The sequence below is a fragment of the Heloderma suspectum genome, chromosome 3 (genome assembly GCF_057233095.1).
Source record: "Heloderma suspectum isolate Gila_16-S chromosome 3, 16-S_ref, whole genome shotgun sequence".
Classification (NCBI taxonomy): domain Eukaryota; kingdom Metazoa; phylum Chordata; class Lepidosauria; order Squamata; family Helodermatidae; genus Heloderma; species Heloderma suspectum.
In genome coordinates this window covers 265,436,129-265,460,063 of record NC_139460.1, presented here as the reverse complement: position 1 = coordinate 265,460,063, position 23,935 = coordinate 265,436,129, and the positions used below count along the sequence as shown (strand labels likewise).

General features: G+C 43.3%; 1 protein-coding gene across 1 annotated transcript in view; it reads right to left on the bottom strand.

Annotated features, from left to right (window-relative positions):
- NGEF (neuronal guanine nucleotide exchange factor) overlaps positions 1 to 12,895 on the bottom strand; it is a 90,362-nt gene extending 77,467 nt beyond the window's left edge. Inside the window, exon 1 of the mRNA XM_084846790.1 lies at positions 12,763 to 12,895. Coding sequence (XP_084702916.1) covers positions 12,763 to 12,836 — 74 coding nt within the window. The 5' untranslated portion in view covers positions 12,837 to 12,895. The remainder of the gene's footprint in view (positions 1 to 12,762) is intronic.
- Between the last annotated feature and the right edge of the window lie 11,040 nt (positions 12,896 to 23,935).

Below are 23,935 nucleotides of genomic sequence, written 5' to 3'. Positions count from 1 at the left end.
AATTTTGAAGGGCAGGCGCTCGCTGTGACAGTCCCCATAGCCACACCCCCAAGGGAGTCTTAATGGGTCTTAATTGTCCATTCAAGACCAAGCCAGTCCAAAATACTTCCCATTAAAACAGGGAACAATATATTATTGCTGGGAAAATCCATTCTCCTCTCAGTTGCTGTGAGGATTGCAGCTAAGCTCAGAGGGAACAGGGAGGTCTGAGTAGGGCTGGCAGATGATGTCAACATCCCCACTAATCCAAAAAGGCTAGTGCTGCATCCTTGTGAACCCTGGCTCCACTGCACCATTGATGAGCAGGTAGCTGTTCATCTAAGCCCCAAACAAAGTGGTACAGTTGCCCTCCTCATGGTGTACAGGAGTGGGACATTTGGATCAGAGGATACATGCCTCATGGCATGCATCCCCAGCCTTAGTCTCAGCCTTCCTCCAAGAATACTTTCAGCAGTTAGAGTCGTTACTCCTTTGCAGCCAAAGAAGTCCTGGGGTGCTTCCAGATGGAGGGTTCCTATTGCTAACAATCAAAAGGCATCTTGCAGCTATTCCATCTTTTCTTCCACAATGTTTTTTTTTTCTGGTAAGAAAATAGACGCAGCAGTGGGAAAACACAAAATGGCTACAAACAGAAGATAACATCATCTGGAGTGCTGATAAAATTCTGTGAACAGCTGCACAATTCCATAATAAAAGCCTCATCTGGAAGCACCCAGAGAGAGGGTCAATTAATTGGGATCAGAGCAGAGGAAGCACTAATTGAATTTGGTCTGTGCAGATGGGTGAGCATTTTGTTTAAGTTCGGTTTTGATAAGAATTTACCAACATTTGTGAATTTCATATTCAGGATAGATAGAACTTGAGATTTAAAAAAAATCAGAGGCTGGAGAAAGTGAAACTGACAGATTCACCCATCCATATTTCTAATTATCCATCCTTTGTGAAGGGGCATCCCTGCCCCTTGACATCATTCGGCCCCTCTGCCTCGGTCCAGGGGTCCAATGTGGCCCCAAAATCAAAATTGGGTCCCACAAATTGGGATGCTTATAGCATCCAGGGTGGGCTCTTTTCACTTCCCTACTGATAGGCACAGGACCACCAAAGTTGCTATTAGAAGGAACAAGTTTGGGGTCTGCAGCAAATTGCATGGGGGAGGGGAATGAATAAATAACTGGAAAGTTAATACTGATGCTAGATGAGTGGCTTCTTCTCATGTAGCCCTGAACCTCAGCAGACTAGTGCTATAGTGTAAGCGACATCTGGGAGGTGGGGAGGAGTGCTTGCGCCTTCACTTCCTCTCTGATCTGTATCTGGGGATAAGGTGCAGCTTAGACAGCCTGTTCTGAAAGTGCTTAACTTACTGTTCTGTAAAAGGTTTTCAGCCGATTCTTGTGTTACATAAAGCCATAACTGTCATACAGACAAATGCAGATTGATCAAAGCAAGTAAACACGAATATGTGGTACATTAAAATCTCTCTTAAAATGTTTCACTCCTAAAATCTGTTATCTTCTTTAGAATCTTTGTCTGAAAACAGAGCATGTCATTATTACATATTTAAATGTGAGGTTTAAATATTTAAATGTGATGTTATAGTTAACATTGATGTATTTTGTAATACTGTTTTGTCACATCTGTCTGTTATTATCACATCTGTCTGTTGACTCATTATGTAACCAAAGCAAATTCCTAGTGTTCATAAAGCATATTTACAACAATCTGTAGTACGTCAAAGAAATCTCTCTTAAGTTCACATATCGTCTCTTAGTCCATTCACATCCTGCACAAATCTGTGCTTTGTCTCATGGGTCTTATTGAGCAGAAACAGCTAAAAGCTGTATCTTAGGGAAGGATGTCTCCTTTGGGGCTATTAAGTACTCATTGCTGTCATGTAGGTAAAGTCAGCCTCCAGAATATTGAAAACCAGCTGAAAACAGAAGGCCTTTTTCACTGCCACTATAAGATTTCAAAACGAATTAAACTATCGGCTGGCCTTATTTTATTCGCATTCCTTAAGCCAATGCACACAGAAAGAAGGCTCTTTTCTCTCTGAAGGGACCCTCACACACTTAACTGTAAAAGAAACCACATTGAAAGGCAACCCCCCCTTCCCATTTATGACAGTATAAAACATGAAGGCATCAAGAATCCAGAGATCCTTTTTCAGCAATTGGAGCCCCTTGAATCTGAGAAGGAATAAGTAAAATTGTCAGGAAAGCTTACTGTGATGTCACTCTTTTCCTTGTTGGATGGATAAACATAAATCTATTTTTTTAGAGCTGTCAATCTCACAGCTTTCACATATACTTCTAGCTGATTTACAAGTTTATTCTGAGGCAAATGTAACCCATAATCTTGACAAGGCTACTGTTAGCTTACATTACCCAATATCCAGGCTAAGCAAAATCCAACCTGATTTTTTTGTCCCGTTAATGCAACGATTGTCAAAGCTTGCAAAAGCCCTACCAAGGGAGACACAGGCAGTTGCCAAATGAGATATTGTGAGGGACTTACGTCTAACAGTCCAGTAGAAAGAATTATCTTTTTCAAAAAGCCAAGCCATATGTAGATCTCTGGTTTTAAAACAAGCCTGCCATTAATCCTCACTTTATTTATCTTCCCCTTTATTTCTTGTATACATGTGTTTTTTTTCCTCAACATTGTCTGGCAGCACTTGAATAGCACACTGCCTACAAGAAGTATTCAAAGTGTATGTTGTCATACTGCTTCATACCCTGTCCACACTCCTGTGATAAAACAGTACAACTTTGGATATGAGTGTTTACCTGGCAGGCCATTGCTACTTCCTACCAGTCATAGTCATGAGCAAATTGCACAATGCTGCCTGACCTACTTCAGTCATCTGTTCTTTCCAAATGCCTCTGCTAGCAACCATGGTTGTCATGTTCATACTTGGATGGGTGTGTGCATAATCACCAAACCACAAAGGAAGTGTCAACAAGCAATATTAAATTCCTGCAGGCATGGAGTTAAGGCCAATAATTACACCCACAATGTACAGTGCTTGTAGTATAAGGATCTACACCATAGTTTAAAACAGGCTGAAATAACTTTTTTTAGGAATTTCCAGCTTTTTAGAGGATGCTCTGCAGTGCTATTGGACTGGGAAATCCAGGATGATATCGTGGATAAAGCTCCAGGTCCAAATCAGTATTCAGCAATGACACTCACCAGGTGACCTTGGGCAAGTCATCTCTCAATCTAACCTATCGGGGGGAGGGGGGTGAGGCTGAAAAGGGGTGTGTGGAGTCCATGTATGCCACTCTAAGCTCTTTGGAGGAAGCGTGAGCTAAAAAAGCAAAAAATAAAGTAATAGAAATAGAAATTAATAGAAGCCAGTCATGGAACAGAAAGGAAGTGTGTATGGATTTTGTGTTCAATCACGATAATGACAATAACAAAACAAAAAAGTCAGAACTGCACAGACCATTATTCTGACGTTGGTTTCACTGAATGATATCCCAGAGCAATGGTTCCTTAACATGACTAGCATATAGCCCCAAACACTGATCCTCACTTTCCAGTCAAGAGTGATGACCTAAGTGACTTGGGAACGTTTTCAAGCACTTCCCACCTGAATGCATTCAATCTGCAATACTAAGCTAAACATCAGAAAGCTCCCAAATATACCTGGCTCATAAGCAACCAAAAAAGTAATGTTTAGTATTTACTTTTGATTTGAAATCCATACTAATTTATGCCCCTTTGTGAAGTGCTACCAGAAGACAATGCTCTAAGAAAGTATGTTGTTTTTCTAATGGCCAAAATTGCATTTTCTTCCTTGGATTTCAACTGAACTTTCCCACCAAGTAGGTGTGCTTAGGATCTTGGTGCTAGCTTTACATATTTTATCTGTGTTGTTCATGAATGAGAATTAAGTCAAGTTAAGAATCATATTGGAAGAGCTTTGCCTCTTATCTTATGGTCACAATGACCCCAAGTGCAATGACACTGCAAGTCCACAAACTCAACTCTGCAACGTTGAGTTCTTCACTTTTTATTACTCATGACAGATCCCATTATTCAAAATGCTTTTAGAAAGTGTGTGTGTGTGTGTGTGTGTGTGTGTGTGAGAGAGAGAGAGAGAGAGAGAGAGAGAGAGAGAGAGAGAGTTTGAACATTGTTCACATTTAGGATGGCCAGATGCAAAAGAAGACAGGGTTCCTGCACCAGAAGAGAGGATTTCAGCAAATGCAGCTTGCGTGACAAGCCACCTCTGCTGAAATTCCCCCTTCTACACAACTGTTAAGGGTGCAGGAGGCCTCTTTTGCACCTGGCCACCCTAGTCACGCTTTGATGTGATGTTGAGGGTTGTACTTCATCCGTCTTATTGCTACAGCATTTACTGCAATGAACTCTATTATATTTTGGCTGAACATCACACATCAGCACTTAAAACTAATATTAATACATCAATATAAGTATAAACATCCAAAACATGTGGGGCTGCACTGGGTAACTGGACTCAAAGTTGAGGCTGGGGTAACACTGAAAATGTACCAACAAATATCTTATTTGTGCTCTGATATTCTAAGGAAGGAGCAGGAAGGTGGGTAAAGATTCATACGCTGATCAGTTCATTCATGAAAATGTTGGCTGCAGCCATTGTATGGTACACTATCCACAACAGAGAGGATAGTCACATTTGAAAAAGCTGGTTTGTTGCTGAAGGGTTTTTTTTATCTGTGTGTGCTGCTTGTTTCTTTTTATGACTGTATTTTAATTGTGTTTTTAATAGATTTGGTTCTATGTTTTAACTGAGATTCTGTTTTATCTGTATTTTGCTACTGTTAGCCACCAAGGCTGGATATAAATTGACTGACTGACTAAATGAAGGATGGATGGAATAGAAGAACTGTGAGAGAATCTCTCTCTCTCTCACTCTCTCTGGGGAACAGAGTCTAAAACCGCTCGGGGAAAAAAGATTTCTGCTTTTAATGTATTGGTTCATCATTATTACAAAATACTGTTATTAGGGTTATAACTCCAGGGGAAAAGGGAATTCAGAGGTATGTGTGTGTGGGGGGGGGGGGTCCAGCTGGGAGGAACCCACTGCTGCACTGAGAGGAGGCTTGCCACATGCTGTAGCGAGTTCCATCTGTTCCTGTTATACCAGTCCGCAGGAGGCTTCTAGGGCTCAGTGCATGCCTGTTATGTCATCAGCATGTTCTGGGGCATAGATCCTTCAACATCTCCTGTGTGGTGTAGACCAAGGCCATTCAGCCACCCTTATGGAGTCACCTGTTGAGATCATAGAATCACAGAATAGTAGGGTTGGAAGGGGCCTACAAGGCCATCGAGTCCAACCCCCTGCTCAGTGCAGAAATCCAAGTCAGAGCATCCCTGACAGATGGCTGTCCAGCCTCGTCTTGAATGCCTCCAGTGTGGGAGAGCCCACCACCTCCCCAGGTAATTGGTTCCATTGTCGTATTGCTCTAACAGTCAGGATGTTTGTCCTGATGTTCAGCCGGAATCTGGCTTCCTGTAACTTGAGCCCATTATTCCGTGTCCTGCCCTCTGGGATGATCGAGAAGAGATCCTGGCCTTCCTCTCTGTGACAACCTTTCAAGTACTTGAAGAGCGCTATCATATCTCCCCTCAGTCTTCTCAAGGCTAAACATGCCCAGTTCTTTCAGTCTCTTCTCATAGGGCTTTGTTTCCAGTCCCCTGATCATCTTTGTTGCCCTCCTCTGAACCCTCTCCAGTTTGTCTGCATCCTTCTTAAGTGTGATGCCCAGAACTGGACACAGTCCTCCAGATTAGGCCTAACCAGTGCTGAGCAGAGGGGAACTAGTACTTCCCAGGATTTGGAAGCGATGCTTCTATTAATGCAGCCCAAAAAGAGCATTTGCCTTCTTTGCAGCCACATCACATTGTTGGCTCATATTCAGCTTGTGATTGACAACAATTCCAAGATCCTTCTCACTTGTAGTGTTGTTGAGCCACGTATCCCCCATCTTGTAACTGTGCATTTGGTTTCTTTTTCCTAGGTGCAGAACTTGGCATTTATCCCTATTAAATGTCATTCTGTTGTTTTCTGCCCAGTGCTCCAGTCTATCAAGATCACTTTGAATTTTGTTTCTGTCTTCCAAGGTATTAGCTATCCCGCCCAAGTTTGTGTCATCTGCAAATTTGATCAGCATTCCCTGCACCTCCTCCTCCAAGTCATTAATAAAAATGTTGAAGAGCACTGGGCCCAGGACTGAGCGCTGCGGTACCGCACTCGTTACCTCTCCCCAGTTTGAGAAGGTCCCATTGATAAGCACTCTTTGAGTCCGACTCTGTAGCCAACTGTGGATCCACCGGATCGTTGTTTCATCTAGCCCACTTTGAGCTAGTTTGCTCGTCAGGATATCATGAGGCACTTTGTCGAAAGCTTTGCTGAAGTCAAGGTATATTATGTCTACAGCATTCCTATGGTCCACAAGGGAGGTTACTTGATGAAAAAATGAGATCAGATTCGTCTGACAGGATTTGTTCTTGGCTTCGAGTAATCACTGCATTGTTTTCAAGGTGCTTACAGATGGATTGCATTATTATCTGCTCCAGAATTTTCCCAGGGATTAATGTCAGACTGACTGGTCTGTAGTTCCCAGGTTCCTCCTGTTTACCCTTTTTGAAGATAGGGACAACATGAGCCCTCCTCCAGTCATCTGGCACTTCCCCCGTCCTCCATGATTTCTCAAAGAGAATAGACAGCGGTTCTGAGAGTTCTTCTGCCAGTTCCTTTATTACTCTAGGATGCAGTTCCTCTGGCCCTGGAGATCTGAACTCATTCAAAGTAATTAGGTGTTCCTTGACCATATGCCTATCGATCTCAAGCTGCAATCCTGCCCCTTCAGCCTGTACTTTGCCTTTGCCAGGGTGGTCATAGACCCTCTTTTTGGAGAAGACTGAGCCAAAGTAGGAACTGAGCACCTCTGCCTTTTCTTTGTCATCTGTTATCATTTTGCCATCCTTATTTAATAGCTGAACAACCATTTCTTTCCTCTGCCTTTTACTATGCACGTAGCTGAAGAAAGCCTTCTTGTTGTTTTTAGCATCCCTCGCTAACCTCAGCTTGTTCTCAGCGTTAGCCTTCCTGACGCCATCCCTGCAATTCTGTGCTACCTGCCTGTATTCTTCCTTTGTTACTTGGCCTTCTTTCCACTTCCTATATGTGTCCTTTTTTGTTTTCAGGTCATCTCTCAGCTTTTTGTGAAGCCACATTGGCTTCTTCTGTTGTCTTCTACCTTTTCTTCTTGTTGGAATTGTTTGTAATTGTGCCTTGCGAATTTCCTTTTTTAAAAGCTCCTACCCATCTTGGACTCCTTTTCTCGTTAGAGTCGCTTGCCATGGGACCTTACTGATCATTGTTCTGAGTTTATTAAAATCAGCTTTCCTAAAATCCAGGGTACGCGTTTGACTACACTCGGCTTTTGCTTCCCTTAGAACAAAGAACTGAAGTACAACATGGTCACTTTCCCCCAGAGTTCCTGTAGCTGCTACTTTATCCACTAAGTCATCTCTGCTGGTTAGGATCAAGTCAAGGATAGCCGATCCTCTAGTTCCTTCCTTTACTTTCTGTAGGAGGAAGTTATCCGCCACACAAGTCAGGAATTTCCTGGAGGGGCCATGTTTTGCAGAATTTGTCTCCCAACAAATATCGGGGAAATTGAAGTCCCCCATTACTACTATATCATGCTTCCTTAAAACATTGGCTATTTGCTTTTCAAAAGTTTCATCCTCGTCTTCTCCTTGATTGGGTGGCCAGTAGTAGACTCCGACCACCACGTTCCTTTTATTCTTTGCTCCATTTATTTTGATCCAGATGCTCTCGATGGGGCTACCAAGCTCATCCTCCTGTATTTCTGTGCGGAGATATGTATTTTTCACATACAGTGCAACCCCACCTCCCTTTCTGTTCCTCCTGTTCTTTTTGAACAAGTTATATCCTTCAATAGCTGTATTCCAGTCATGAGAGTCATCCCACCAAGTCTCAGTTATACCTATCAGGTCATAATTTCCCTCTTGTATTAAGAGTTCAAGTTAACACAGTGTGGTTCTGCCTATGCAGAAGCGAGCATCAAAGGCCATACTGTTCAAGGGAACATGCATAACCCATAATCCTGCCCCAGCCAGCTGTGAGTGACTAGGGATGGACAAATCTGCAAATTTCAGTGTCTCATTTTTCAAGTCTTAAGTTTGGTTCATCTGGAAGTTTGAGGATTTCTTCACTGTTCAGTTCAATTTGTCTCAAATTTGAGATTTCTTTTTAAAGTTTGCATGAAAACTCAAGCATTTTTGTGCACATTTCTCCTAATACATGTATTTTTGTATACATTTTTGCCTAATACACACATTTTTGCAAGCAATTTTCTTAGTATAATGCATTTTAAACATTATTTTCCCTAATGTACACATCTTCGTATACATTTTTTTATTAGAGAACTCCATTGCAGAATGCAGAGAAGTGCGTATTTCAAAGGATAACTGAGTTTCGGTTTGCACAGTGGCTTGGAATTAGGAAATTAGGAAAGCTGGCATTAAAATGCGATCTGAACACATTTCTCCCCCATCCCTATAAGTGACCTGCAAATTGGTCCTTCTCCACCTCTGTGCTACCCTGAAAGAGTGTGGGGATAGCCCAATACATATTATGCATGCTGCAGAAGATGAAGATCACCCCCACCCTACCCTGGTGCAGACCAGTGACATTATTGGTGCATGCCAGGGCTCTAGAAGCCCCTGGGCAAGCATAATGCAACCCGGCTGTGGTATGTGCAGAATTTTGCCTTGGGGCTTTCTCCTCCAGTCGCCCTGTGAAATAACTGCCCCCCCTCCAGCCCCAGTGTCTGATGGGGCAGATTATTCTCTGCAAGTCTCTTGGTTGGATTTGCTTATCTTGAAAATGTTATATCAAATTGGAGGGCAATAATCAGTTACTTCTATTATAGGCACAGTGGTAGATATAGCTAGCATCCTGTACTGCAGCGGCACAGAGCAAACCTCCACAGCTCTGTGACCTATTGTATAAATTTAATGAGGCTGGCAGAGGATTGTGCTTAGGAATGGGAGCTCAGTCTGGTGGAAATACCACACTGGGGAGATGATAGACTGCCTTAATTCGACAGTCTCCACACTGAATGGCTTGCTGGAATATGTCACAAGGTCAGAATTTCTATTGCCCGCCACCGACATCAGCATGATGAGAGATTCACAACAGAGCCTCCCCTATTTTTTTTTACTGACATTTCTTCAGCTCATTTCTAGGGGCACTGGCAGCCTATTTTTAGAACACTGTACAGAGTTCCTCTGAGAAACACCTCTGTTTCTATTTTGGAATAAGAAAGAAAGGCGGAGAGAAATGAAGGCTTAATGATTTAAGGCATTGGACTGCGATCTGTGTACATTTCCCAACTGGACATCCTCTGAGAGCTATGGCAAGTGTCTTTCAGAGCAATCCTGTATATGCCTACTCAGAAGTAAATCCCATTTACTGTGTGAATAGGATTGCAGCCAAAATGTTTCTCTATCTCAGTTTCCCTTAGGAAAAGGCACTTGCATTCCTTCTCTCCTGTTTTGCCCATCTTTATGCTACCGGTTCTGCAAGGGAGGACTGTTGCTTTAATGAGTGCTTGTACAAGGTTATCATCAATCATCTGTAGTATTTTAGTGTACAAACTGCTTACATTTCTCTCATCCTCAGCCCCCTCCCCATTCTTAGCCTAATTCTGTAATATGGGGATATTGTACTGGCTTACCTTACAGGGCTATTATTGTAAGGAATACTGTGATAATGCATGAGAAGCACTGTGAACACCTGAAATGTGCTAGGTAAGTGCTAAGGAAAAGGAGTAGGATAATACCATTATTCGTATCTAATTTATCCTCACAAAAACCCTTTACTGGAGAATACTTTAACAGTAAAGATGTCTCAGTCTAACATGGGCCTTCTCTGTGCTGCAATCATACAAACTATATGGGCTCATTTATATATTACATTTGACGAGGGGAATTCTTGCTTTGGGATCTTCGCTTCTGTTCTCTCCTCCCTTCTTTTGCCAGTCAAACCTTAACATTTTTTTAGCATCTCTTGAAAAACAGAGTCCTCAAACTTTCCTGTGAATAACAGCTTGAAGATAGAAGTAACCAGAGCGATCCTGAGGAATAATCACTCTTTTTGACCATGATCACAGGAGTATGATAGGAGGAATTCAAAGAACAACAGTTCCTGGGTCATCTTAATGGTATAAGATTTTGGTTACAAAAACAAGGAACAGTATGGGGAAAGTATGCAATTATTTTAGCTTTTCCTGAAATGTGATGTCTAGATCTTTTTTAAATCCTAGTGTCATATTTGGATTTTCAAAGGGTAGATTTAGTATATTTATTTATTTTATTTTTAACATGATATGTACCCACTTTCCCACTCCAACTGGAGACACCCAAAGCAGCTAATATCAATATTAAAATAGGAAACCAAGCTAATAATCAGCAGAGACCCAAACTAAAAGAGACGTTTAAGCAGCAAACGTTTGCTGAAAAACAAAAGGTTTTTGTTTGACAGAAGACAAGCAAATAGGGAGACAACCTGACCTTCCGTGTCAGGGAGTTCCACATACTGGATGCCAGTATGGAAAAGGCCCCCTCTTGGGTCACCACCAACTGTACCTTAAAATGCAGTGGCATGCACAAATGCATCCCCTCAGATAGCGTAGGCTGACTTATGCTGGAGGAAGCAGTCCTTGAGGTAATTTGGTCCTATACTATGGGATGTTAAAAGTAATAACCAGCACCTTGAATGGAAGGCATAGCTGTCTCCATTCTGTGAAAGTGACCATGAATTCACATAAGCAGTTAATGTGACAGAATTTAGAATACACTGTGTAATGAACTGCATCTATCTTATATTGTATTGTGCTTGTGGTGGTGAAGCCTTGCCACAAATAGCACATCTATCAGGGAAGAAGTGGGGAAAACAGAGAGAAAGAGATGGGAAAGAATGTGGTGAGAGGGACACAGAGACAGACAAAGTAAAAAGAAACGAGTAAGAAAGTGATGAGGGCGACAGATGTATCAGGGAGAAAGAAGTGGGTGAGAAGGTGCTGCATGAGAGAGAGAGTTCCAGGAGAGAAATGGAGTAGAATAGTAGCTGGCCATTTTTATCTGCTTATTTGGATTTTGAAAAACCCCCATAACAGAATAAAATGCATGTAAAATATACAATATTATATGATAAAGTAAAAAAATATGCATGATGGCTTAGGCATATCTGCTAAAAGCCAGCCCAAACATGTCCATGTTATAACACTTCTGGAAAATACTCAAGCATGGACTTGGGCAAGACTCCAAGGGAAGAGTGCTCCCTTTGTGCCCCCGATACTCTGAACTTGGCTTATGGAAGCTACAGTAAAGAAGACGCAATCAACTTGTGCAAGTGGATGCAGTTTTAAAATCTCAGTTTGAGTATTAATGGTCTTTTAAACATTAAAACTGTTTTGGTTTCAAGCATTTTATCTTTAAAGGCGTGGATTTCTTCATGCATAGCTTTGTGTTATTCAACTATGTGAACATTAATGGGTGTGTACTGAAAAATCCTATTACTCATACAGCTGTCAAAACAATATATTCTCAGTATACCTCTGGCCTAGTCTGTTCAGCCAGTTAACATACCCTTGGTTACATACATGCTCCTGTATGTACATCAAATCTAAACGAAATCTTACTTTAAGAACAGTGGTAGGTGCCTTATAGCACCATCTTATAGGTACATGCCTACTCTAAAGTAGGTCCCACTGAAGCTTACGTAGGTAAGTAGGTATAGGAATTTGAATAAACAGAAGTCTGACGGGACTACTTTTTCCACCCATCATTCAAAAAATGAATCTGGATTTATCAGGCTGTCTTGCCTTCAGGTTCAAAAATATTTCCACAAAATTATAATTTAAAAAAATCAATGCTGTCTCCTGCTTTCAGATACTGAAAAACCCACTGATATAACAAAAAATATTACTTTTTTAAAGCTCAAGTAGCACTTGAATATTTTAAAAAGGTAAACTTTGCATTTTGGCAACTTCATAAATTACTTAATAGGAACCTAGGCAATTTAAGGACAACTGTTTTGTTGTTGAGCTAACAAGAGTTACCTAATGGGAAATATAAACTCAGTAACAAAAGCAATAATAATTTCTTTTTAAAAAAGATTTGTGATGAAGAGTGCTTCCAGATGGAGAATTCCTAGCACTACCCATCGCAAGGCATTGTGCAGCTATTCCATCTTTCCCTCTCAACAGATTTTTTGTGGAAAGGAAAAGGACAGATGAAGCGATGGGAAAGCATGGGGGTGGGTGGGTTTACAAATGGAAGATGATGATGTCTGGACCCCCATACAATTCTGTGAATGAGGCAGGATGATAACACAATAAAAGCCTTGTCTGGAAGCACCCAAAGTTCTCAAAAGCAGTTGCTACTTAGATCCTGTCTCTAAAAATGTCATTATTTGGTGGATTAGTGCTTGGAATGTTGCTTTAGGAATTTCTGCTCCTCCTTCCGTATTAACTGTTACGTAGTGTTAGTCAGACCAGCTTGTAAATACTGGATCGCCAACATCATGCATTCACTTGCAGTGGTGACCTGACTGCTATAATTTTCCCAACCGTGAGTTTGCATCCCCCCCGCCCACCTTTTGCAAACATTCCAACAGCCTGAATAACTCCCTGTGGCTTTCTGTGCCAGATGAGATGAGGCGATCTCATTTACCTCACTTCATGCTCTGACAAACACTCCAGGTTTACATCCTTGTTAGCTGTCTGAGATTCCATCTTCTCTCCCATGATTCCTTTGGCACAAAATGGAGACAATTCCTTTTTCTTCTTCTTTTTAACCCACTTATTGCTGCATGATTGGTGTACTCACTCAATCTGGGTGTTTTACCAACGGTATAGTTAAGGTATAACCACAAATTCCATCTGCTCTTTGAGGTAATTTAAGGAGCTTACCGTGAAGTTCTGAGGCCTGGATTGAGAAAATCCTTGCTGGGAACAGCCACGACCCTCAGCCCGGCACCTTCTGTCACCAACCTCTCTGTGTTTGAAAGCCAGGTTTTACCAAGACATTGTTTACTTAGTTTCCAGAGTCACAGCAAACATGATTTAAAGCAACAGGTCTCTTTCATTCAGATAAGTTAATGCAAACACAATGCCAAGTGTCATTTGTGCTGCTTGAAGGCTTAAACAAGCCAAATACCCATTGAAAAAAGTGACTGGGTGAGAACCTGAAAGCTTTCCATTGACATTTGACACCTGCAAAATGGCTGAGTCAGTCGCCGAAGCAGGTTAGGATGGGGCGACCTGTGTGCTAAAGCAACTTAATGTAATGCAAAGTTATTGCTATTTTTGTTTTGTTTTGTCGGGTTTTTTATGTGAATGTTCTTTTAATTCACCCCGGGAATCTTGGCATTGACAGAGCCTCAGGATTTCCAGCTCTAGCTTTTAGAAATCATCAACCAAGTTACCAACACTGCAAGAAGAGATTAATTTGATGTTTGGCTCTTTTTTACTTTCTGTCTGTTGGTTGAGTGAAAGAGGAATGGGACTGATGAATACACCCAGAATGCTGAGCACTGGTAGTGCTCTCCAAATCCACCCCATAATATAAGGTAGGATCCAATGGTGGTGCAGCACTAGCACAAATGATGTTGCACTTGCATAAATCAATGCTAGCACATAATTAACACTTGCCAGTACAAAGGGGAAAAAATGACTTGCTGCCTAATTTCAGTGGCAAAATGACGCTTTTCCCCTTTGCACTAGCAAGTGCCAATGACATTGGGCTAGCATTGATTTATGCTAGCGCAGCGTCACAGGATGCTACCCATAGGGTGCTATGCTATGAAAGTGTTCTTTGGTAGCTGCACCTACTTTTCCTATGAGCATAATGTGATGCTACAACAATCCAGAAAATATGCACATTGACTAATGCAACAGACTAAACAAATGCCCGGGTTATCTGTTAGATTCAAAGATTCACGAAGCAAGCAAGAAACAAACCCCATTTTCTGAATGCACAGAGGTCATTATAGATCGAAATAGTGCCACTATTAGTCTATTTCCAGAGACACTTCCCAATCCTTGACATCCCACTTCTTTTGGATGGAACCCACCTATGACTCTTTCGTAAGAGATGACACTACAAACTGAACACAGTCTTCCAAATGAGTGCTTCATTGTTCAATATGCTGTCATTATATTATGTTCTGGATTATTTCTGAATCCCTTTATTAGTGCACCCACGCATCTTATTTGCATTTTTATAACAAAATATAAAATAAAATTCAGTGCATCTACCATAATGTAAGAGCAGTGAAGTAACAAATGCAGAGCAATAGATGTTGAAGGGCTTGATTCTGCCCTTACTCCCTTGGCTTACATGCCACTGCAACTCCAAATGACTCATTCTGGATTTATGCCAATGAAGCAAGTGGGGAGTCAGGCCCACAGCAGAAAGCTTTTCATCAGCTTAAGAAACGGTTTAAGGCTAATTACAGCATTCAGCATGTTGCTCTTTTACAAGAAAGGTAAATTGTTGACAGGGGTGGGGGATGATTTATGCTGTCAGTGGTCTTCCAAGGGAAATAGCTGAATCCCAATAAACTCTTGCGCATTTCCTTTTGTATACAAGGAAAGGAAAGGTTCCTCCTGTGCAAGCTCCGGGTCATTACTGACCCCTAGAGGGACGGCTGCTTATGCTGGCATTTTCATGGCAGACTATAGCGGGGTGGTTTGCCATTGCCTTCCCCAGTCATCCCCCAGCATGCTGGGTACTCATTTTACCGACCTTGGAAGGATGGAGGGCTGAGTTGACCTGAGCTGGCTACTCGAGACCCGGCTTCCACTGGGATCGAACTCAGGTCATGGGGAGAGTTTCGGTTGCAATACTGCTGCCTACCACTCTGCACCACACAAGGCAGGCAAGGAAATTAAAACACACTTCATCTCCTTGATGCATGTATCCTCGATGCATGTGGCTCCTTGATGCATGTATCCTCGATGCATGTGGATGGACTTTTCCGTTTGCATGCAATGCTGTTGTTGGAGCTCTACCCAGGTGCGTGTGCAAGGATTCAGATACAATTGCCTTGTGGCCTAGCAGTGACCATAATCAGGAGTGGGGAACCTGCAGCCATCCAGATATTGTTGGACTCCAACTCCCATCAGCCCCAGCCAGCTAGGCCAATGGTCAGGGATGCCCATTGGCCATGCTGTAGTTCAACAATATTTGGAGGGCTACAGGTTCCTCACTCCTGCCACAAATCTCATTTTGTTACCCATTTGTCCTTCAGAGGCTTGCTCGGCTTACTTATGAGTAAGCATGCTGTTCATGCTTACTTCTGAGTAGACATGCTTCCTACTACAAAGTGGTACCAATCGAATTGGGAGGTTGGATTTTTCAGTCTTGTCCACAGACATGATGGTCATACTATTTCTGAGTAGACATTCAGAGGCTTGGTGTGTGGGATGCTATTTGAAAGTGCTGCTGAGTGATTCTTTTCTGCTTAATTCTTAGTAGACCTGCAGAGGCTTACCCTGCTTACTTCTGAGTAGACATACTTCCTACAACAAATCAGTTACAATGGAATTAAGGGGCTGGATTTTTCAGCCTTGGCCACTTTTCCCCTGCCTACCTCTGGAAAGCCGTCCCCAAGACCTTATCTGAAATGCAGTTTGGCCCTCAGGTTGAAAGAGGTTCTTCACCCTTGCTCTAAATCTGGGGTGACCAACTTATGGTCTGCCGTATGTTGTTGCCTGTAGCTCTCAACAGCCCTAGCCAGCATAGCCAATAGTGAGGCATGATGGGAGTTGTAGGCCAAAACATCAGGGGGGAGCCACAAGTTGCCTACTCTTGCTGTACCGCTCCCAGGGTTTGAGTTCATGTCTTAACCTGGTGCCAAAAAGATAACAATGTTGGCGCCAGGCGGGCCTCGGGGCGATCATTCCATAATTGGGGGCCACTACCACAAAGGCCCTCTCTCTTGTTGCTGCCTTCCAAGCCTCCCTCAGAGGGGGCACCCAGAGGAGAGCCTTAGATGCTGAACGCAGTAATGGGTAGGTTCATGTCAGGAGATGCGTTTCGGCAGGTACTGTGTGGTCCCAAGCTGCATAAGGCTTTATAGGTTAAAACAAACACCTTGAATTGGGGTCAGAAACATACAGGCAGCCAGTGCAAGTGGGCCAGAGTTGGTTTTATATGTTCGGACTGTCTTGTCCCTGTTATCTGGTGTTTTGCACAAGCTGCAGCTTATGAAATGTCTTCAGAGGAGTCCTACATAGAGTGCATTGCAGTAATCTAACTGGGAGGTTACCAGAGCATAGACAAATGAAGCCAGGTTATCCCTGTCCAGATAGGGGTGTAGCTAGACCACCAACTGAAGATGGTAGAAGGCACTCTATGATACTGAGGCCGCCTGAGCCTCAAATGACAGAGATGGCTCCAGGAGAACCCCCAAGCTACAAACCTGCTCTTTGAGGGGGAGTGCAACTGCATCCAGAGAAGGTTGAGCACCCTCCATCCAGTCAGAAGGACCAGCAACTAACAGCATCTCAGTCTTATCTGGGTTGAGTTTCAGTTTATTAGCCCTCATCCAGTCCATCGTTGCAGCCAGGCACCAGTCTAGCACATCCACAACCTCACCTGATGAAAAGGAGAAGTAGAGCTGCATGTAATCAGCATACTGATGACAACACACTCCAAAACTCCAGATAATCACACTCAACCATTTCATGTAGATGTTGAATAGCATGGGGGACAAAATTGACCCCTGTGGAACCCCATACTGGAGAATTCACAGGGCTGAGCAATGTTCCCCAAGCACCACCTTCTGAAGCCGACCCTCCAAGTAGGAGTGAAACCTCTGCAATGCAGTACCTCCCACTCCCACCTCAGACAGTTGCCCCAGAAGGATGCCATGGCTGATGGAATCGAAAGCCACTGAGAGATCAAGGGAAATCAACAAGATCATACTCCCTGTCTTTCTCCCCACATAGGTCATCATACATGGCAACCAAGACTGTTTCCGTGCTGAAACCCAGCCTGAACCCTGATTGAAATGGATCCAGATAATTGGTCTCATCAGAGAATGTGTGGAACTGGTTTGCAACCACTAGCTTATGGACCTTGCCCAGGAATGGAACAATTGCCACCAGCCTAAAATTATTAAGATTTTCTGGGTCTAGGCAGGATTTCTTCAGGAGTGGTCTCACCACTGCTTCTTTCAGGAGTCCCAGGACCACTCCCTCTTGCAAGGAGGCATTAAGCATCTCCCTGGCCCAGCCGGCTGTTCCCTCCCTGCCAGTTTTTATAAGCCAAGAGGGGCAAGGTTCCAATATGGAAGTGGTTGCATGAACTTGTCCAAGCACCTTGTCACTGTATCAACTGAAACTCATCCAAGAAAACTTGACAACGCTGCAGTCTGGATATCTCCCCTGATTCACCTGCTGTAACACTGGAGTCTAAGTCCCAGCAGATGCAAGAAGTGCCTAGCAAGTGTGCTACAGCTGACCTCAGATGGATCTACAGTGTCCTTAGGGCCAGAATGTAATAGCCCCTGGATGACCCTGAAAAGCTACACTGGGTGGCAGATGGAGGATTCAATACAGGCAGCAAGGTGTTGATTCTTTGCTGCCCTCACTGCCCCTGGATATACCTTACCATAGGCGCACGCCAGTGTTTTGATTGCATCCACGAGAGGTTGCTCTCCATCTGCACATCTTAGACCACTTGGGCAAATAAAAAAGATTTAACCTGGCACTGAGAAGAAATATGTCATTCCCAGTTGTACTTTATGGAAAGAGTATTCCACAGTTGCGGTGTCACTACAGAAAAGTCTTTCCTTTGTTGCCACATAGTGTACTTCTACTAACGAGAGTACACAGAGGAGAGCCTCAGCTAAGGATCTTAAGACATGGGCACATTGATATAGAAAGATGGGTGCTCCTTCATTCTTAGAGTCACCACGGGGGGGGGGGGGACCTCCTATGATATCACCAAAAATTACTTTGAAGCAGCTGGTAGTTAACTACCTGAAACAAAGCAAATTTTCCAGCTCGTAGTACAATGATACAATAGGAGAACAAAGGAAATCATCCCATTGGAAATTTTAGCCATTAACAGAATCATCTTCCTTGTTTTATTCAAATTACTCATTACAGATGCACATTAGAACACTAATTACTCCCAATATGATTTTAAATGCTTTTAGTATTTTTAAAGAATTGGTTAATTCCAGTGATACATCTCGATGTGTGGAAAGAAAAAGAGAGAGACAGAGAGATGATGATGTTTTACATTTAACTATGGATTATGTTCAGTTAAGCTCCCCATAGAAACTGCATCGACCCTTTGTCCAAAAGATCCAGGTTTATAAGCAAGACAACATGTCTGCTTCAGAAGAAAGGAAACACCTAGTGGTTAACTTGCATCTTTACAGATAGAACTCCATGCGCTGTGCCCTCTGTTAATATCTATTCAGGAAAACAATATGAGGGATATGCTTCATATGTCAAGATTTTTAGTTTTATCTGCATCAGAACTTTGGTCGGCTGCAGAGGTTGACATAGTCAGGCAGCTGCTGAGGCCTTGAGCCCAGGTTGGGGCCCACTACTCCTGCCAACATAGAGTGCTGGCATTTTTGCAAGTCCTTATGTGCCTGTTGGCTAGGCCTTTAAGCCTTGCTTCCTTGTTGCTCTGTTGCTAGGTAGTGTGGCAGCCAATACCAACCAAGCAGAGGGCGGGGTGCAAAGACAGCAATGCAGCTTTTTGAACTGTAAGGGGCCCTCCATTTCCCTAGTCTGCTCATAGTTTTCTTTGCTGCACTTTTTGCTGGCCCAGAACTGCATAACCAAGTTCAACAAGGCTTTTACAAGAGAATGCTCACGTTTAGGGCCAAGTTCAAAGGGGCAGCCACAAATATTTTATTCACGTATCTGCCCTGTTCACATATAAAGTGGAGTGAGGTAGCTATTTTGGTACATGAAATGGATGGAGGCTGTAGGCAAGAGGAAATAAACCTTGCTCCCTCTTTTGTATTACCTCACTGTACTCTGAGCACACCAAGCCAGTCCTTTGCTATCACATTACTGGCTCCCAGTCCATTTCTGGGCCCAATTCAAGATACTAGTTTTGACCTTTAGGCCCCTCACGGCTTGGATCTAAGGTACCTGAAGACCACTGCCTGTCCAGCCTCACAACAATACATATCCAGACTTTGAGATCTTCTTTGAAGGTCCTTTTCCAGGTCACCCTCCAAAGAGCTTTTGTGAGAGACAGAGAGAGAGCTTTTTCGGTGGTGGCTGTTTAATGAATATTGGAGACTGCCATATATTAACAAGCATTCTTTTATTGTCTACAGACTAGAGGACAGCCGTAACAAATTTACTAATGCAGGCTTCTCTTTTTGGGGTTTTAGTTCTTCTGCTTTTAAATTCACTTTTCCATGCCCAACCATATAGGCTTTTTCTCTCCATAATCTCTACTGAGAATCATATTTCACTACAGGTGCTGTGGCTGTAGAATGCCTTCCCCAGAGAGGCTCTCCTGGTACTACTTAGTTTTTATAGGTGTTTTAATCTGTCTCAGATTTAAGCTGTTTTTACCCTCTGTGACCTGTGTTTTTATGTTGTGTTATACTATTACTGTTATTTGTTTTATTGTTTTGAATTTAAAATGGTTTTATTTATTGGCCTGGTTCACACATAATAACCCAGAGTATGGTTTGAGTATGGGGTGTCATTGAATCATGGGTTGTTGTCTGCACTATGGTTTAACTATGGATTGTTAACCATGAACAACCCAGGAAGAGAACCTATGGTTTGTTGTTGGGTTGTGAACTCTGGGTTGTTTGTGGTGAACAACCCATAGTTAAACCATAGTGCAGGGTCTGAACATAACCCACAATTTAGTGACAACCCACAATTCAACCCATTCCCTGGGTTGTTGATACATGCGATTAATTGTGAGCTACCTTAAGAGCTCTGTTTTAGGATGACATATAAATATTGTAAATCAGGGGGCACATGTGATGCTGGCACAGGAGTCAGGGGCTGCATGCACCCCAAAATGTGCACACACACCCCAGTCCTGATAGAAATCTCTGTTTCCTTGCTGCTAGCAGCACCAGGGAAGGAGCGATCTGTATGAGAATCTCTGGGGAAGGGGGGAAGACCCTTCTCTCTCTGCTCCTCCCCGAGGAATCCTGACATAGATCACCCTTTCCTTGCTGATAGCAGTGGTGAGAAAAGAGTGATCTGTATCAGGATCACTGGGGGAGAGGTGGAGAGAGAAGGTAAGGTACATTCAGTGGGAAATTGATGTTGATGGGGAATTCAGCTGCCATGGGCGGAGGAGTCAGGACACCCTTGGGAGGCACATTTATGGCCTTGGGGCATGGGTTGTATACTCCTGCTGTTAATAAAAATACTGTTTCACTTCAAGTGGTTTTCTTTCCAGCCTGACCCAGGTCTGGTATCAGAGGTGGACTAGGATAAAATTGCTTGAAGAAATGGAGTCCAGCGAGGTGCGGGGGTGGGATGGGTTTGTTCTCCTCACCCACACACACCATTTCATATAAAAAAGAGATCACCATCTCTGCATTATATGTGAACAGGTTGGACCTGTGAATAATACATGTGATTGTTCTATCATGTTCAGTTTAACCCATAGGCTTAATACAAGAATGTCTACATTCATTAGAGGTGGGTACTCAAACGGTGAGATGCAACTTTAGTAAAATAGGATGAATATCTGACTTGAATGGGACCAAGGCTGCAGTCCTATGCAGTGTGGAAATGATCAGGATCTAGTCTTTAGAAGGCTACAGGAGGAGTTCAATAATTTGCCCACCTACCTCTGTTGAAGCTCACCCTGCCAGGAAAGCAGCCTGGCTCCCAGCTCTGCACTGCTTTGTTTCCTCAGATTGTTTATCCAGATTCACCCATGTTATGCTGCTGAGGTAGGGTCTCTCTTTCGCTGTTTGGCTGCCTTCCTGCCCCTCTCTGCCCACTAGCATCACCACTTAAGAACGACCAAAGAAGATGAAACGCATCACCCCAAAAGAGGACAAAAGACAACATCAATTTACATAAAATTTGCATATGCATATATGTGTGTGTATCTATCTATATCTATATATATGTGTGTGTGGGCCACTTTAGAAATAATTATTATAATTTTAAAAGAAATACAGTACTTTATTTAGTTATTTATTTGATTTGTGCCCCACCTTTCTACCAAAAATAGCACATAAGGTGGCTTACAATCACTGATAAAAACAACAATAAGCAAATACATTAAAACACAATTAAAAACAATAACACAACAACAAAAGAGTAAAAACATCATCTAGCTCAACAGACCCACTTACACACCAAAGGCCCATCTGAATAAAGTTGGGTGCCCACCAGCATACTAGCGGGAGGACTGAACCCCAAAACTCTGGAAATCTCTCCCAGCAGTTTCATGTATATGTTAAATAGAATGGGGGATAAGATGGAATCCTGAGGGGCACCACAGCCCAACAGCCATGGTGTCGAACAGGAATCTCCTAACACCCCTCCAAGAAAGGGTGTTTAACAGTACCTCCCAGCCCCACTTTAGACAGATGCCTCAGAAGGATACCATGGTTGATGGTACTGAAAGCTGCTGAGAGGTCCAGCAAAACCAACATCTGTAGAAAACCGACCAGGTGACCTGTGTGCCTGCCTGTTCAGCCTGCTGTCCAGGTGCTAACTGTTGATGGGCAACAGTTCTTATGGTTCATTATCCTTAAATTGGAATTAGACAGGACATCTTCAAATAGAGGCCAGCTTCAAATAAAGGATGGTCTCTGGCAGCCCTTCAATTAGAGAACTGTCCTCTGTAAAAGAGGACACCTGCCTACTCTACAGGGACCCCATGGACTTGGTTTGATCAGATACCCCCTCCTGTAAATCAGAGTCTCCTGCCACAACACAAGGATCCTCAGCTGCCTTAAAGCTTATGTATACTGTCTGAGGAACTTCACAGCCAAGTGAAAGAGCTTTGTTAACTGTGCCTTAAACTTATGCCTGATCTACACATGCATCATAATGAGGTGGGAGTAAGGCTGAGATGAAAGTCTGGAACTTCGGGGTAGGGAGGAAAAAGGCTACTGAACCACAGCGTGGAAAATTTTGAGGACCGGGGAGGAGGGGGATTGGGGAGGGGCACAACTCACCACTACTGCCAAGAGATCTTCCTGGTGGCTGCCAGTTGGCTGCCATTTTCCCCTCCAAAACCTCCTGTAGCGATGCTAAATGATGGCATTGTACGGTTCTTCTGGGGGTTTCTGATGGAAAAAAAGCAGCTGCCAGTATATGCCATCATACCGCCCCCGCTGGAAGTCTCTACCAGAGGGACATTACTGCTACATCATCATATAGAATTGCTGCAGAGGGCTTTGGGGTTAAAAAGAATGACAGCTGCCACCAGCTATCCTGCAATATTGCTTACAGGGGCTTTGTGGGGTGGGGAATGGTGGCTACCACCCAGAGGCCACCAGGAAGAGCTCTAGCAGTGACAGTGAATTTTCATCCTCCCATTCCTAAATTTCATCCTCAGATAATTGTCGCCCCCCCCCCAATATGGCCACCTGTGAATGGAGTAGCAAAGGGGGGGATTCATTTTGACTCAGCCCTCCATGGGATTGAGGTGACATAGTTCTGAAGTGGTAGAGTAGACTCTACCACTTCAGACTGCGATGGGGATGCCATTCTTGAATGCTCCCAGTCTAAAATAGTTTCCCATAAGTAGAAACCCAGCACAGCCAAGGGTGGGCTAGGTTTAGAACCTCTTTCTCTGATGTGCTAGTTTTTTTTTAAACCCTCCATGCAATGTTTTACATGGGAAAGCAGTATAAAATGGTATCTACCCCTATGTGAAATCTGATGTAGTACAGTCTATGCTGGCACCTCAGGATTCTTCCACTTCATTTTACTGCACATGGAGACCAGAGCCCCATTCATACATTATCCATGGAAGAGGTTCTTCACGTGTTATCCGGGTGAATAGAGCTCCATGCATTGAAAGGGGAGCAAGGCTGAACTGCTGGTCCCACCCCTGACATCACGCAGCTTCCCATCTGTTTCTCCAATGCCCAAACATTGAGCATGCACATCTGCAGCAAGGGAGACTATGCACATAGACCTGTATGCGAGCAGGATCCCTGGTTGTGCAGGGTTCTAGCTTGCATTGAAGCATATATTTAATTAATTAATTAATTTTATTACATTTCTATGCCTAGAGAGCCGACACTGTAGTCAGTTCCAAAACCATTTGTTGTTGTTCAGTCGTTCAGTCGTGTCCGACTCTTCGTGACCCCATGGACCATAGCATGCCAGGCCTTCCTGTCCTGCGCTCTCTCCCGGAGCGTGTTCAAGTTCATATTCATTGCATCCGTGATGCTATCTAGCCATCTCATCCTCTGCCGTCCCCTTCTCCTTTTGCCTTCAGTCTTTCCCAGCATCAGGGTCTTTTCCAGGGAGTTTTCTCTTCGCATTAGGTGGCCAAAATATTGGAGCTTCAGCTTCATTATCTGTCCTTCCAATGAGCACTCAGGGTTGATTTCCTTTAGGATGGACTGATTTGACCTCCTTGCAGTCCAGGGCACTCGTAAGAGTCTTCTCCAGCACCACAGTTCGAAAGCATCAATTCTTCGGCGCTCAGCCTTCCTTATAGTCCAGCTCTCACAGCCATACATTACTACTGGGAAAACCATAGCTTTGATTAGACGGACCTTTGTCGGCAAGGTGATGTCTCTGCTTCTTACTATGCTGTCTAGGTTGGCCATAGCTTTCCTCCCAAGGAGCAAGCGTCTTTTAATTTCATGGCTACAGTCACCGTCTGCGGTGATCTTGGAACCCAA